This window comes from Lathyrus oleraceus, chromosome 5 (genome assembly GCF_024323335.1).
Source record: "Lathyrus oleraceus cultivar Zhongwan6 chromosome 5, CAAS_Psat_ZW6_1.0, whole genome shotgun sequence".
Taxonomy (NCBI): domain Eukaryota; kingdom Viridiplantae; phylum Streptophyta; class Magnoliopsida; order Fabales; family Fabaceae; genus Lathyrus; species Lathyrus oleraceus.
The window spans coordinates 213,327,384-213,343,812 of record NC_066583.1 but is presented as its reverse complement, the minus strand read 5'-3'; the positions used below and the strand labels follow the sequence as shown (position 1 = coordinate 213,343,812).

Here is a 16,429-nt window from a genome sequence, read left to right as displayed (position 1 = left end):
AATGAATTCTTTCCTCATCCCCCCATTCTATTCGTTTGTAAACATCATTTTTGTATCAAATACATATGCACACAAAAAGGGTTCCCTAGGAGTACCTAAGACACTTTGGGTGCTAACACCTTCCCTCTGTGTAACCAACCCTCTTACTTGTAATCTCTGACATTTGATTAGTTTTGATTTGAAAACTTCTTACTTTTGGGTTTTGTTCGTACTTTTTCCCTTTTCCCTTGGAAACAATAAAAGCGCGGTGGCGACTCTTATTATTTGATCTCTAGCTTATCCATAGCTTGATGATCATGAATTTACCGCTACAGAGATGTGTCTGGTCCCAGACGTGGTGGTTCCTCCAAAATTCAAAGCTCCGGAATTTGAAAGAAACAAAAGGCCTCACATGTCCTAACATACATTTGAAAATGTATTGCAGAAAGAAGGATGCTTATGCCAGAGATGATAAGCTCATGATCCATTGCTTTCAAGACAGTCTAACTGGGGCATCTTTGGACTGGTATATGCAGTTGGAATGTAGCAACATCCACACTTGGGATGAGTTGGCTGAAGTATTTGCAAAGCAATACAAATATAATACTGACATGGCACCAAACTGTACTCAGCTTCAGAGTATGACCCAGAAAGACAATGAATCTTTTAAAGAATACGCATAAAGCTGGAGAGAATTGGCTGCAATGGTGCACCCGCCATTGGTTGATCATGAATTGATTGACATTTTCATGGGTACCTTACAGGGCCAATATTATGAAAGGTTGAGTAGTAGTGTGTCCACAGGATTTTCTGACATGGTGATCATGGGAGAAAGAGTAGAAGAAGGACTGAAGAGTGGTAAAATCCAGGGAGGTTCCAGCAGCCAACCAATCTTGAAGAAGCCTTTCAATGAATTCAAGAGGAAGGAGGGTGATACTACTGCCATTTCTTCTCAAAGGAGGAGGGCACCATCCAGGGCTCCTGTTTCTGTGCCTTATTATCAGTACCCTTACGTAGCATCTGCTAAATATTTAACCATGTGTTATCGTCCAGTTTCTCCTGTTCATATTCCAGCTCCGGTACCTCAGTATCAAGTTCTAGTTCCTCAATATCAAGCTCCACAACCTCAGTTCCAGGCTCCTCTACCACAACATCAACAAAGAAATCAACAGAATAATCAACCGCGTCCAATTCAGCAGCAACGACCAAACCAACAAAGGTCGTATCAACAATACAATAATGCAAATACCACTCATATCCCAATGACTTACACTCAATTGCTACCGTATCTAATTCAAAATAGGACTGTCGTGCCTATGGCGTTACCTCCAATGTCGAAGCCTCATAAGCCTTGGTATGATGAGAATGCTAGATGTGCCTTTCATGCTAATTCAGAGGGTCATACAACAAAGAATTGCAAAGTGTTCAAGCTCCGGGTCCAAGAGTTGATAGATAAGAAAATATCATCTTTTGTTGATGTTCCAAATGTGGGGAACAATCCTTTGCCTAAACATGATGGTTCAGGTGTCAATGATATAAAAAGTTCAACTGGTGATGGATTGATAAAGGATGTGCTCAAGTTGAAGACTCTTTTAACAGTGGTCCATGCTAGATTGATGGAACCAGAATTGATGAAGGGAGTACATGATAATTGTGTGGTGTGTTTATCCAACCCTGGTCAGTGTGGTGAATTCAAAATTTATCTTCAACGTTTAATGGATCAACGGTTTATTCAGTTCACCAGAGCAAAGATTGATGAAGATGCTGTTGTGGTTATGCCTGTGTTTGATCAAGAGAGGCTTCCCAGGCCTTTTGTGGTCCCTTATCAAAGAAATGTTGACCTAGAGCCAGCAAAGAAGATTGAGCCCATGGTTATCTATGTTCTCGCTCCATTCTCATTTGATAGTACCAACGCAGTTCCTTGGAACTATGAGCCTATAGTTTATGTGGGTAACAAACCAGTCATCTTGAAAGAGCCAAATGTGACTGATATCACTGGAGATAGTGGTGTGACTCGAGGTGGAAGGGTTTTTGCTCCTGAAGTGATCCCAAGCAAAGAAAGTGAATCAACAGTTGAACCAACAAAGGGGAAAGAGGTTAATCCTCCAGAAATAGGAGAAGGCTCATCTAAGAAAGCAGTGACTGCTGAAGAGGATAGAGAATTACTAAGGATCATCAAGAAGAGTGATTACAAGTTCATAGATCAGCTCAACCAGACTCCTTCAAAAATCTCCATTATTTCTCTACTTATGAGTTCTAAGGCTCATAGGACTTCTCTATTGAAGTTCTTGAACGAAGCTTATGTGGCAGAAGACATCAATGTTATTCAGTTTGATGATGTGGTTGCTAACCTCAATGCCAGTAGTTGTTTAATGTTCACTGATGATAATTTACCCCCTAATAGGAGAGAACATAATATGGCGCTTCATATCTCCATTCAGTGTACAGATGTTACTTTGGCTCGAGTACTGGTAGATACAGGTTCATCCTTGAATATGTTGCCAAAGACTACCCTAGCATAGTTGAATATTAAAGGGGTGCAGATGAGACCCAGTGCTTTGATAGTGAAAGCTTTTGATGGGTCTAAGTGAACGGTTATTGGGGAGATTGACCTCCCAATCCTGATTAGCTCTCAAACTTTATGTATTACCTTCCAGGTAATGGATATTAGGCATTCTTATATTTGTCTGTTAGGTAGACCTTGGATCCATGCTGCTGGAGCTATCAGCTCGACACTCCACCAGAAGCTGAAGTTTGTTACTTCTGGTAAGCTGGTATCAGTATCAAGAGAGGAAGATATTTTCGTCAGCCATCTGACTTCATTAAGATACATTGAAGTAGGTGAAGACATTGTTGAAACTCCTCTCCAGGCCCTTGAAGTGGTCAACATGGTCCAGACTAAGTCGAAGCCTGTTGAAGAACCCAAGGGGGTCATGTCCTCGTGGAAGAGTGTGAAAGCTGCAATTGAAGCTGGGTGCCCTGGAAGTTGGGGCACAATGATTGATTTACCAGAGAAGAAAGACAAGGGTGGATTGGGATATCAGTCGTCTATTGAACTGTTCAAAGATCAGAAGATACATCATGGGAAGGTTCCTAGCATCCAAGAAATAATCTCCAAAGTTGGTTTTCGAAGTGATGATCAAGTGAATGCTCTTGAAGATAAAGATCCATATTTGTCTAAGATGGTGTTTTATTGACCTCCGGATGCTGCTCTCACTAACTGAAAGGCAACCGATGTTTCAGAGATAGTTTCTTGTTCAAATTAATTTAATGTTTTCCAAAAAACATCCAATGTCATGCCCAAGGCATATGGATAGCTTTATAAGGCCCATTTTATGTTAATATTTAAGCCTTATCATCAATACAAAGCACATTTTTTTGAGATCTTTGCCTTTCATCTTTTTAATTTTTTTACATATAAATAAATAACAAAATTACAAAAAAAAATGGCAATTTTTTTATTTCACATCACTTTCATTTTTCAAAATCTTGCTCTAAAAAGAAAAATCATTGTCATGCAGATCATTAATAACTGACTCCATTGAACACGACAATGTTATAACTCCCTATGACTTCGACCTCCCGATTAATCAAGCTGAAGAGGGTGGTAAGGAAGATTGCGAACTCCCAGAAGAGTTGGCCAGACTTTTGAAACAAGAGTAAAAAATGATCCAGCCTTATCAGGAACCGGTGGATGTGATCAATCTGGGAACTGAGGAGGATCGAAAGGAAGTCAAGGTTGGAGTTGCCTTGGAGCAAAATGTAAAGGAGGAGTTGGTCAAGCTGTTACATGAGTATGTGGACGTGTTTTCTTGGTCGTACCAGGACTTGCCAGGACTCGATACCGACATAGTTATTCACAAGCTACCATTGAAGCCGGAATGCCCGCCCATCAAACAAAAGTTTAGAAGAACTCGACCAGACATGTATGTCAAGATCAGAGAAGAGGTAAAGAAACAGTTTGATGCAAGTTTTCTAGCTGTTGCAACTTACCCACACTGGATTGCTAATATTGTGTCAGTTCTGAAAAAAGATGGCAAGGTTTGAATGTGTGTAGACTACAGAGATATGAATAGATCTAGTCCAAAAGATGATTTTCCTTTACCTCACATTGATGTATTGGTGGATAACACAACTCAGTTCTATGTATTCTCCTTCACGGACGGATTCTCAAGATATAATCAGATTAAAATGTCTCCCAAAGATATGGATAAAACAACTTTTATTACACCATGGGGCACTTTTTGTTATAAGGTAATGCCTTTCGTCCTGAAAAATGTTGGGTCACCCTATCAAAGGGCCATGGTAACTCTTTTCCATGATATGATACATAAGGAGATTGAAGTCTACGTGGATGACAAGATTGCCAAGTCTCAGACATAACAGGAACATGTTATTCATCTGAAGAAGTTGTTTGCAAGATTGAGGAAATACAGATTGCGCTTAAACCCTGATAAATGCACTTTTGGTGTCAGATCTGGAAAGCTTCTAGGGTTCATTGTGAGCCAGAGAGGCATAGATGTTGATCCCGAAAAAGTCAAAGTTATTCAAGAGATGCCAGCACCTCGGACAGAGAAGCAAGTCCGTGGTTTCTTGGGCAGATTGAACTATATTTCCATATTCATATCGCATCTAACAACCACTTACGAGCCAATATTCAAGTTGTTAAGAAAAGATCAAGTTGTTAGGTGGAATGATGACTGCCAAAATGCATTCGATAAAATCAAACAATACTTGCAAGAACCACCAATCTTGGTGCCACCTATTCCAGGAGGGCCTCTCATTATGTATTTGACAGTACTCGATGAATCCATGGGATGTGTACTAGGGAAACATGATGAGACGGGTAGAAAAGAGCATGATATCTACTACCTGAGCAAAAAGTTTATGGAATGTGAAATCAGGTACTCCATGCTAGAAAAGACTTGTTGTGCACTAGCTTGGGCTGCTCTTCGCCTGAGACAGTACATGATCTTCCATACAATGATGTTGATATCTAAGATGGATCTCATCAAGTACATCTTCGAGAAACCTGGATTAACGGGAAGAATCGCTCGCTGGCAGATGTTGTCATCAGAATATGACATTCAGTATGTAACTCAGAAGGCCATTAAGGGTAGTGTGTTGTCAGAGTACCTTGCGCACCAGCCAGTGAAGGACTATCAATCGATGAGACTTGACTTCCCAGATGAAGACATCATGTACATAAGAGACTATGATATTCCAGGCCTAGAAGAAGGACCCAGACCAGGTTCGCGGTGGACGCTCGTGTTTGATGGTGCCTCAAATGCATTGGGTAATGGAATTGGGGCTTTCATAACCTCTCCAATGGATTTTCATCTTCCCTTCACGGTAAGGTTATGTTTCAAATGCACCAATAACATGGCGGAGTATGAATCATGTATCTTGGGAGTTGAAGCAACTATTGACCTATAAATCAAGATTCTTGAAGTGTATGGGGACTTAGCACTTGTCATCTATCAAATCAAAGGAGATTGGGAGACTCGTCATCCCAATTTGATCCCATACCAAGAGCATGTCATGAAGCTAATCCCCTACTTTGACGAGATTAATTTCCATCATATTCCTAGGGAGGAGAATCAGCTAATCGATGCCTTGTCTACTCTGTCATCTATGTTCAGGGTCAAGTGGGCTAATGAATCACCTGCTATTACAATTCAATGTCTAGACGAGCCAGCACATTGCTTGGTAGTTGAAGTAGAAACATATGGCAAGCCTTGGTTTTCTGAAATCAAATGATATCTTGAGAAGCACGAGTATCCAAATGATGTATCCATCACAGACAAAAAGACCTTGAGGAAGTTATCAGCCAATTTCTTCCTAAGTGGTGGTGTTCTATACAAAAGAAACTTTGATTTAGTTCTGCTCAGATGCGTGGATAGACACAAAGCCGACATACTCATCAAAGAAATCCATGAAGGTTCTTTCGGAATTCATGCAAACGGACATGCAATGGAAAAGAAAATCCTTAGAGTTGGTTACTATTGGTTGACAATGGAAACAGATTGTTACCACTATGTCAAGAAATGTCACAAGTGTCAAATTTATGATGACAAGGTGCACGTGCCACCTACTCCTCTGAATGTTTTATCTGCTCTATGGCCATTCTCAATGTGGGGCATATACATGACCGGTATGATTGAGCCTAAAGCTGCAAATGGACATCGGTTCATTCTGGTTTCCATTGACTACTTCACTAAGTGGGTAGAAGTAGCTTCTTATGCCAATGTGACGAAGCAAGTAGTAAGTCAATTTATCAAGAAGAGATAATTTGTCGCTACGGAACTCCTAGCAAGATTATCACTGATAATGGATCAAATCTGAATAATAAGATGATGAAGGAGTTGTGCGAGAATTTCAATATTAAACATCATAACTCGTTACCTTATAGGCCAAAGATGAATGGAGCTGTAGAGTCATCTAACAAAAATATCAAGAATATCATTCAGAAGATGGTAAAAACTTACAAAGATTGGCACGAGATGCTACCCTTTGCTTTGCACGGATACCGAACTGCTGTTCGCACTTCAACAGGGGCAACCCCTTTCTCTCTAGTCTATGGCATGGAGTTTGTGCTACCGATAGAAGTTGAGATCCCCTCATTGAGAGTCTTGATGGAGACAGAATTAGAAGAAGCAGAATGGATTCAAACCAGGTTTGACCAGCTCAATCTAATCGAAGAAAAGAGGATGACATCATTGTGTCATAGTCAGTTATATTATAGGAGGCTCAAGCGGGAATTTGATAAGAAGGTTCAACCTCGAGAGTTTAATGTAGGTGAACTAATTTTGAAAAAGATAATCTCTCTCCAGAAGGATTCACATGGCAAGTGGATTCCGAATTATGATGGACTGTTTGTGGTGAAGAAAGCTTTCTCTGGTGGAGCTTTGGTTCTCATGAACATGGATGGAGAAGACGTGACACACCCCGTCAATTTTGATGCAATTAGAAAGTATTATGCCTAAGAAAAAGAGATGGATAATAAAAGCTCGCTAAGTTGAAAACCTAAAAGGGCGACTTAGGCAAAAAATGAGCATTCCGCTAAGTTGAAAACCCGAAAGGGCGACTTAGGCAAAAAATGAGCATCCTGGTGAGTTGAAAACACGAAAGGGCGACTCAGGCAAAAATTAGGGATAAACAAAAAACTAAGCCCGATAAGTCGAAAACCCGAAAGGGAGGCTTAAGCAAAAAAAGGTAAAATCTCCTGGTGAACTGAAACTCTTAAGGAGAAGTTCGCGCAAAAGTTAGGGAATATCCAAAGGCATAATATTGCAGCGACACAAGTCAACACTGCAACAAAGCTCAGATGGAGGAAAATAGTTCAGTTACCATCTCCAAAAGCAAAGTAATGAGTACTAAAGGACATAGGGGAAAGTAGCAAAGTTGTATTTCGTTGGAAAATCAGTTAAATTTTTGTTGCCATTTACTTGCTTTTTTTCTTTGTAATCTCCTCTTAGAGGGATTTACATCTTCATAAACCCCATGTATGAGTTATTATTCTCATCAAATAAAATTGTTCAGTTGAACATTGCTTTACCAATTATTTATGTTTTTCTGCTTAATGTCGCTTTTATTTTTGATAAGATAAAAACATTAAAATAGTGGAAACGACAAAGATTTTGAAAACTTTAATTTGTTTTGATTTTGAAAATATAAAAGGAATGTTTGTTAGTTTACAACAATGCATCTGGTTCACAAGATGTGGGACATTTCCTGGATCATTGTAATCTAAAGCAACTTTGTAGTGGTTTTTTTTTTCAAAGACAGACGCCCTCATTGAGGCCCTTATGGAGACAAAGCATAAATCAGAATTTTGCAAATCATCTTCATGGTGTCAAAACTATTCAAAGCCAGTGGTGTTAGGGAATCAAATCTTGATACCCACAAAATGCATAAACTAATATATTAATGCATTCACACTCATTTTGCATATCATGTACAAAACAGATCATACATAAACCTCTACTGGATTTAGCAACTTTTCAAGGAAGTCCAGGTTAATCCTCAGCAACATTAAGGTTCAATAGTTCTTCTCAAGAGTAAAAGAGTTCTCTTCTTCAATGCAAGTTGCTTTCAAAAAAACATTAATATTGGTGATGTTTCTCAAGATGAGGTTTCTTCCCCAACAAGGTGATTGATGGTCTCCCATTGGAACTCTAGTGTCTACGGAATTTCTGCTTGGTTTCCCTAGTAGATATCTCCCCATAGAGTTTCTCCAATATTGTATTTTCTCCAACAAAATTTCATAAACTCCCCAAGCGAGTTTCATACTAGCAGGATTCCTTAAGAAAGGTATCCCTAATAACATTATCTTCAGCAAATCTCTTTTAAGTAGTCATCTAAGAAAAATATCTCTTCATAATCTAGCAATCTTCCCAATGAGTTTAATGGACGAGAGTTCCATGAATAGAAAGTCTTTATTAAATGATTCTCGGTATATCTCCAACGAGTCTCCTATGTGTTTATTTCCCATAGAGTCTCTTGTATTCCCCAACGGTTTATTTCAGTCAATCCCCGACAGAGTTAGTATTACGTACTGATCTACTCTCCGAAGAAGCATTAGATTGGATTTATCAGTCCAATAGTTGATACTAATGTTAATCCTTTTGGATAGCATTAACCTTTCATCCCCAACAAATATTTGGGATCTTCTCATTCACCAAAGGAGTCTTCTGTCAGCCAAGAGCAGCTGAACATGCAACTATTCCCTAAACAAAGTCTTTTGTTTATTTCACAGCAATTTGTGTCAACCAAGAGCAGTTGAATGCAGTGGTTTCAGCCAAGAGCAGTTGGACACCATTTTTTTCCAGTCTTGCATCAACCAGCACCAGTTGAATGCTATTTTTTATTTTATAACTTATACTTCAACAAAGAGAAGTTGAATGCATTGATTTCAGCCAAGAGCAGTTGAATACTATTTTATTTTTCAACAGTTTGCTTCAACCAAGAGCAGTTGAATGCATTAGTTTCAGCCAAGAGCATCTGAATACTATTTTATTTTTCAGCAGTTTGCTTCAACCAAGAGCCGTTGAATGCAGTGGTTTCAGTCAAAAGCAGTTGGGCACCATTTTATTTTATGCAGTTTGCATCAACCAAGAGCAGTTGAATGCTATTTTTTATTTTACAATTTTTTCTTCAAGCAAGAGCAGTTGAATGCATTAGTTTCAGCCAAGAGTTGCTAAATATGACATCTTTAGCCAAGAGTAGCTGAATATGATCATTTGTTCTCCCAAGAGTGTCTACCTTCAGCAAAGAACGTCTGAAGACCAGTCGAGCATGTTAATTTGTAACATATTCATCCCTGGAGATCTACCATCAGTCAAGAGCAACTGAACATGATTCTCTCACCCCTAGTCATTTGCATATCCTCTGAGAAATCAAGAGCATTTCTCAGTACATTTACATTTATGATTAAGGAATCAAGAGTATTTCTTAACTCATCTTCATATCATCTAAGAAATCAAGAGTATTTCTTAATTCATTTACATTCATGATTAAGGAATCAAGAGTATTTCTTAACTCATACCATTTCATATTTAAGAAGTCAAAATTACTTCTTAACCTGCATAGCATCTGAGAAATCAAGAGCATTTCTCATATCATTTATCATTCTTCGATTAAGAAATCAAGAGTATTTCTTAATTCATCTGCATTCTCATGATTAAGAAATCAAGAGTATTTCTTAACTCATATACATTTCATTTACATTCATGACTAAGAAATCAAGAGTATTTCTCAATTCTTCTACATTTTCATTCAGCCATATGATTAAGAGATCAAAAGTATTTCTTAATTCATTCATCTCTAAGGAGTCAAGAGTACTTCTTAACATCCATATCATTTGGCATTCATATAATTGAGAAATCAAGAGTGTTTCTTAACTCATTTGCATTCATTTTTTAAGGAGTCAAGAGTACTTATTAACCTTCATTGCATCCCTCTCGGCTCACGATTAGGAAATCAAGAGTATTTCCTAAATATCGTTACATTCATTTGCATTATCATCTACTGATTAAGAAAATGAGATTATTTTTTAACCTGTGTGCATTCATTCGTAATCACAAGCATATCTTTCTTTTGCATAGAATGGCAAAATTTGGGTCTGTTTGGTATTTAAACTATCTTTCACCATGACTATTTGAAGACAAGAGTTCTTCATATCCTCATGTTAAAGATATTTAAATAGGGGAAGCTGCCATACCCTAAATTTTGCCCTGAGTTTTTCATCTGCATCAACATAGCATAAATCGGTCCATTTTTTTGTGCATTTCATCAGTTAAAAGCATTCATCAGGGTTTAGATGAAAAGTTAGAAATTCTGGAATTCCATCTGGTCTTGATGATATTCATTCAGTTATTTTGTTTGATTAAGAAGTCAAAAGACTTGATTTCTCAATCTCAATGCATTGTTTATATCCATTGCATCATGTTTCAGGGGTTCAAAAGGTGACAATCGAGAGTATTGTCGTCATCTGAATCTTCTTAGGTTTTTGTTTGTATTTGAGGAACTGAAGTAAATGGTTCAAGAGAGATTCATTTGCATTTGATTGTCTGATCACGATTATTCAGTCGGTATTTCAGTCCATTTCCAAGACATTTGCATTTTATACTCGTCACAACATGTATTTTGTTTCACATAACACTTAAAATATCGTTCAAAATAATTTTTCAGATCTACAGACAGATCGGTCAAATGATTTTTCAACAGTGCTTCGAATTAGAGGGCAAAAAAATTCAAAATTGAACTTGTAGACGTCATTTTTATAGATCTATGATTCGCATAGTTCAACCCGGCGTACTTGTTTTAATTTTTTCGACTACTTTTTCGGTCGCATTTCAATTAGTCTGAGCCTTTTTATCGGTCGGTTTTTTATTTATAAATTTGATCAAAACTTGTAAATTTCTGAGAAGTTTATTTTGTGCTGGTAATTTTGGTGCAGTCAATTTATTATTATTTTATTTTTTTAATAATTTTCACCCGGTTTTTATTAATTTTTTATCCGATTAATTTTATTTTTTAACCAAAATAATTGTTGGAATTAAATAGAATTTTTCACAGTTTTATTTTGATTTTATTTTTGTGTTTTCAATTTTATTTTAATTTGTTAACATTTTAGTTTTTTAAATTAAGAAAAAAATTAAAAAATATCTTTCTTCCAACATTTTTTCTGTTATCCCAATGAAGCCACGTCTCTCATTTTTTCACCATACAACCACTCACCACGCAGCACATGCTGGCAGGAGAGACAAATTTATTTTGTTTTAAAATCAAGGTTTGTTTTTTACTTTCAGTAAGAAGAAAAAAAAACTTTTATAAGGTCTATCTTCATTTTTTTAACACAAAAAGGTTAACATCTTCCCCTTCTTTTTCGGATAACTTTTTCACCTTTCTTCTCCCTTACTCCGGTGCAAAACCACTAACCACCATACTTTCTCTCTTCACCTTGCTCTGACAGACAGCTTGCATCATCATCATTTTCCAACCTCACTTCAACTCTCATAAACTCAACACTTCCTTTCTTCTGCACCACAAATAAACCATCACAAATATAATCCACACATATCAACCTATAGAACTCCTAAAAACCATTACTACACATCTCATACTCTTTTCCCTTCATGACACAACCTAGCAAGTATAACTTCTTAACTCCATATCTCCCTCAATATCACACATAATAAGAAATGAAAAAAGACCATATAAGAATCCATCATTTTCTACTGCTTTTCAACTACAACAATTTCAATATCACCACACCATTTTGTTTCTTCACTAAAAAAACAAACACAACAAAAAGTTTATTCATGAGAATGATGTATTTTATTTTGTTGTTTGTTCATGAGATGCTTGCATTTTTTTGAAATGTATTATGGTTGTTGTTGTTCATGATTTTGCTTGAGAGATGAAAGATTTTTTTTTTAGTTTTCCAAAAATGTTGTATGATTTTGTTCTTCTGGTTGTTTCTTTCTGCGAGTGAGAAAGGAGAAGAGTATTTTGTTTTGTTTTGATTTTTTCTTATACACTGCCACATGTCCGAGTTTAGGTGGTGCCTTTTGGAAAAATTTTAAAAATCTTAATTTCTCCTGAAACATGTCCTCCTTACTTATTTCATTTTTTTTGTTTTGCTTTGTTATTTTTATTACAATTATTATTATACTTTTTATATATTATTATTATTATTATTATTATTATTATTATTACTATTATTATTATTATTATTATTATTATTATTATTATTATTATTATTTACCATGAGTACTATTATTATCATTATGTATATTATTACTATCATTATTATTATTGTTATTAATATTAATTAGGAGTGATTATTTGTAGTTTATTTGATATTACTATTATTTATTATTATTGTTATTGTTGATTATTAATATTTACTATTATTATTATTATTATTATTATTATTATTATTATTTTAATTATCATTATTAAATTAATTATTGTTACTAAGTATTAATATTGCTAATTATCATTATTATTTTTTTATTGAATATTCTTATTATTTGTTAATAATTATTATTGATTATTTATTTAGTATTTTTTATTTTGTTTCTTATTATTGTTATTTAATTTTAATTGTTTATTTTATTCTTTAAAAAATCCATTTTATTGTCCCGTCGATTTTTCGCAGATGCGTAGCAATTTTGAAGTTAAAAATTCAATTTAACTTCATAAATTGTTTACACGAGTATAGTCTTGTTGACTGGCCTCAGATAGGTTGATTCCTACATGAATCGCTTTACGATTGCTTAACATAGTGCTAAATTTCTTTTAGTTTAAATTTCTTGATTTTTACTTCGAGTCCCTTGGCTTTCTCTTGAGTCTTCTTACAACGAGATTCTTTCATTTCTTCACTGTCTTTCAAAACTTGTATCATTTAATTATTATGTTGTATCCTCATTCAGTACACTGTACCCCCATTCCCAAAATATGTAATAAATTTACCGTTTTCATTTACTTTATTGTATCAGTAGATTGTTAATTCAAAGATTAAAATCAACATTTTTCAAAAAAAGAACAAAACAAATACTCGATCCAACGTCGAGCAATTTTCATAAAAAATTAGAACCGTTTCCATATCCACTTCTCTACCATTTTCAAAAACATTCAAATCATTCCATCTATTTCGATTAAAATAAAAATAATAAAAACCTCGACTCAACGTTGAATGCCTTTTCCCTAATCAAATCTAAAGTACCTAATTATACTTAAACACTGTTCCAAAAAATGTGAAAAGGGAGATGGTCTCGAGCCTTCAATTCCTCTCCTCAATAACTCGGATACTAGTAGCCTTACTCAATCATTCAAGCAATTATCATCTATTAAAAACTTCTAACCCCCTCCACATCCAAATTATTTTCATAATCAAACTTAAGTCAAACTCGTTTTCGTTACAAACTTGGACGAAAAATAAGGTGGTATGGAGCCTTCCATTCCCTTCCCTAAGTACTTGGATCGAGTAGCCTTACTCGGTCATTCAAGTATTTGTCGTCCTTCTAAAACACATTAAGCTTATTTTGATATTTTTGCAATTAAGGATGAAAAGGGGGATGGTCTGGAGCCTTTTATTCCTCTTCTCGAGTACTTGGATACGAGTAGCCTTACTCGTCCATTCGAGTAATCGCCATCCACAAAATACTCAACTCATCAAACTTGCTTTCAGCCCTTGTGTGACCCCGATTTTTTTTTTAGAAAAGAGTATGCAACATCCATTTCGATGCGAAACAAACAAAGACTTCAGCCTCTAAGAGTGAGCAGCAAGTAAAGGTTTAATCTCTAAAATATGATTCAAGCATCACTCTCTTTAAAAGCAATCCACCCAGTAGTTCTCTTTGGGTAGAACTATATATGCCTTGAGTTCTTCATAGCACCTGGAGATACGTAGGAGTAGGATTGCGAAATCTTGTCAGGCACATTTATATTAAAAAAACCCTAAGTCTCTCATTTCTTTCCTTCTTTTTCTCGCTCAGTAAGTAGAAGATAACCATTAACATTAGCTAACACTCTATCACAAATTTAACTAAGTGGTTCCCGTTAAGTACAAATGTGAGGGGTGCTAATACCTTCCCCTTACATAACCGACTCCCGAATCCGGAATTTGGTTGCGACAACCGTTTTCTTTTTGTTTTTCGTGGGTTTTATCGATATTTTCCCTTTCCTCCTTTGGAATAAATAAAGTTCGGTGGCGACTCTGTTCGAACATTTTTTCCGCAAGTGTGCGAGCGCCTCACGAAGGACCGCGTTTTTCGAGATGCGACACTTCCCAACCTCAAAATTGAAGAAGTCAGAGTATGTGGAGACTACCATATCAAGAAACATACTAAGATGCCACATAAAAACCTCCAACATCATACCACATAAAAAGTACTAGAGTTATTTCCCATGGATCTCATGGGATTAATGCAAGTTGAAATCTTGGGTGGAAGGTGATATGTTTTTGTGTGCATTTATGATTACTCAAGATTTGTTTATGTTGACTTCCTCATAGAAAAATCAGATACATTCGGCACCTTTGCAAGATTGTGTTAAATACTACAACATGAAAAAGGAAAGGAGATTGAGAAGATTGTTAGAATTCAAAGTGATCATGGAAGGGAATTTGAAAATCTAGCATCTTAGATTATTGCTCTTTGTCACACCCCAATTTTGACTCTGAATCGTCGAATCAATACATTCATCACAACATTCGCATCATCTGGATAGAATAACATGCATTTTATGCCGCATAATGCCTAAAATGCAAGTCAAAATAAATTGTCTGATCTACAGACAGACCGGTTGAATCAATTTTCATATATGTATTAAATTAGTGGGCAAAAAATTTCTAAATCAAGCTTGCAGAGTTTTATTAATCTACGTTTCGCGTAGTTTAACCTTGTGTGCTCGATTTATTTATTCTACTACTTTTTTGGTCACAATTTTATCCTACTGAGTGTTTTAACCGGTCATTTCTTATTTTAAATTTGAATAAAACATGTATGTTTCCAAGAAGTATATTTCGTGTTGATCATTTTGATGCATTCGTTATAATTTTTCATGCATTTTTGCCCCGATCTTTATTTATTTTTTATCAATTTATTTTTGTTTTATAATCAAGATAATCAGAACAATTAATTAGAATTTTTTGAATGTTTAGCTTAAGTTTTGATTAAGAGTATTTATTTTTAATTTATTTATTAAACATTTTTTAGCAATAAAAAAACATAAAATAGTTCAAAACAAAAGATGATGATATGCCCTTGCATTGGATCCCTTTTGCCAATCATAGACGTACACCAACCAATTATTGCCAACTAGCAAGAATCTCCAAGGATCTCTCTCTCATTTGATTTTCAAAACGGAAATAAAAAAATTAGAGAACAAAAAAGATCTCTATCTCTAATTTTTTTTTATAAAATATCCAACATTTTCAACTAAAATACCAAAATAACCAAAATTTCAAAAAATATACCAAAATAACCACCTTTTTTATGCGTCAGTTGAACTAGCGCATCCAATTAAGATCCAAAGGAGGCGCCATAGTGTAGGCGCATGCATGCAAAACCAATGCATGTATGCGCCACATGCATTGACGCATACATGCCTTGGTGCCACATGCATTGGCGCATGCATACACTACATAGTGTATGCGCCAATGCATGTGGCACATGCACCTTTAATTTTTTTTTTTTGCTGTCCAAACTGCATCATCATCATGGTTAATTGGTAGTGAACCGGATAATTGGTATTTTTGCTGTCCAAACTGCATCATCATCATGATTAACGTGATGATCAAGACCCAGATATGACCTCCAGATAAACTGTACAAGAATACGACATGATTAGATGATATGTAATTTGATAATTATTTTTAAATCAAAAGTAGAGTTGTGTAGTAGTATTACATTGTCTGGTCCAATGTGGTCCAATAGATTGTGATAGACTACTACAGCGTGTTTCAGACACCTGTTGTAGTTCATCCATTTAACTGACCACCTAGATGAAAAACATTTGAAAAATATTATTTACAGTTAGTTGTAATATAAAGTCTAATAAATTAGATGGTAAAGGTTTAAACTTACTTTGTTACAAAGGGGAATATGAATGGCTTCTCGTTTACCGGGGCGAGTGACGACATTCTTGACCAAACCCATCCTTGTAGAAAATATGCGCATGAATAAAACGTACAAGTATTTTTTTTTTTTGGCATTTTTACACAACGCACTATATAGATGGGCCAAAACAGATGAACCACAACTATATGTGATTACCTTATTTATGTTTCGTAACAACGGTAAATACATAATATTTACCGTATTACCAGTACTTTTAGGAAATAAAAAATTACCGACTCGAATCAAAATATAACCGAGCTTTAATTATTTTTTCATACTCGGTAGATTCTTCGGTTAATGTTATACTCGCATAATATTGT

General features: G+C 35.6%; 1 protein-coding gene across 1 annotated transcript; it reads left to right on the top strand.

Moving 5' to 3' along the window:
- The first annotated feature begins 683 nt into the window (after positions 1-683).
- On the top strand, positions 684-3,176 carry LOC127079789 (uncharacterized). The gene is made up of 3 exons (XM_051020157.1): positions 684-2,173; positions 2,249-2,450; positions 2,637-3,176. The coding sequence occupies exons 1-3, from the start codon at positions 684-686 to the stop codon at positions 3,174-3,176; spliced, it is 2,232 nt and encodes a 743-aa protein (XP_050876114.1).
- The last annotated feature ends 13,253 nt before the right edge of the window (positions 3,177-16,429 follow it).

What these genes read in the sequence shown, in the direction of transcription:
- LOC127079789 (XM_051020157.1), top strand. Translation starts at nt 684, where the DNA reads ATGGTGCACCCGCCATTGGTTGATCATGAATTGATTGACATTTTCATG. An exon ending in ATCAAGAAGAGTGATTACAA is followed by an intron (nt 2,174 to 2,248) that starts GTTCATAGATCA and finishes TAAGGCTCATAG; the next exon opens with GACTTCTCTATTGAAGTTCT. An exon ending in TTACTTTGGCTCGAGTACTG is followed by an intron (nt 2,451 to 2,636) that starts GTAGATACAGGT and finishes ATTACCTTCCAG; the next exon opens with GTAATGGATATTAGGCATTC.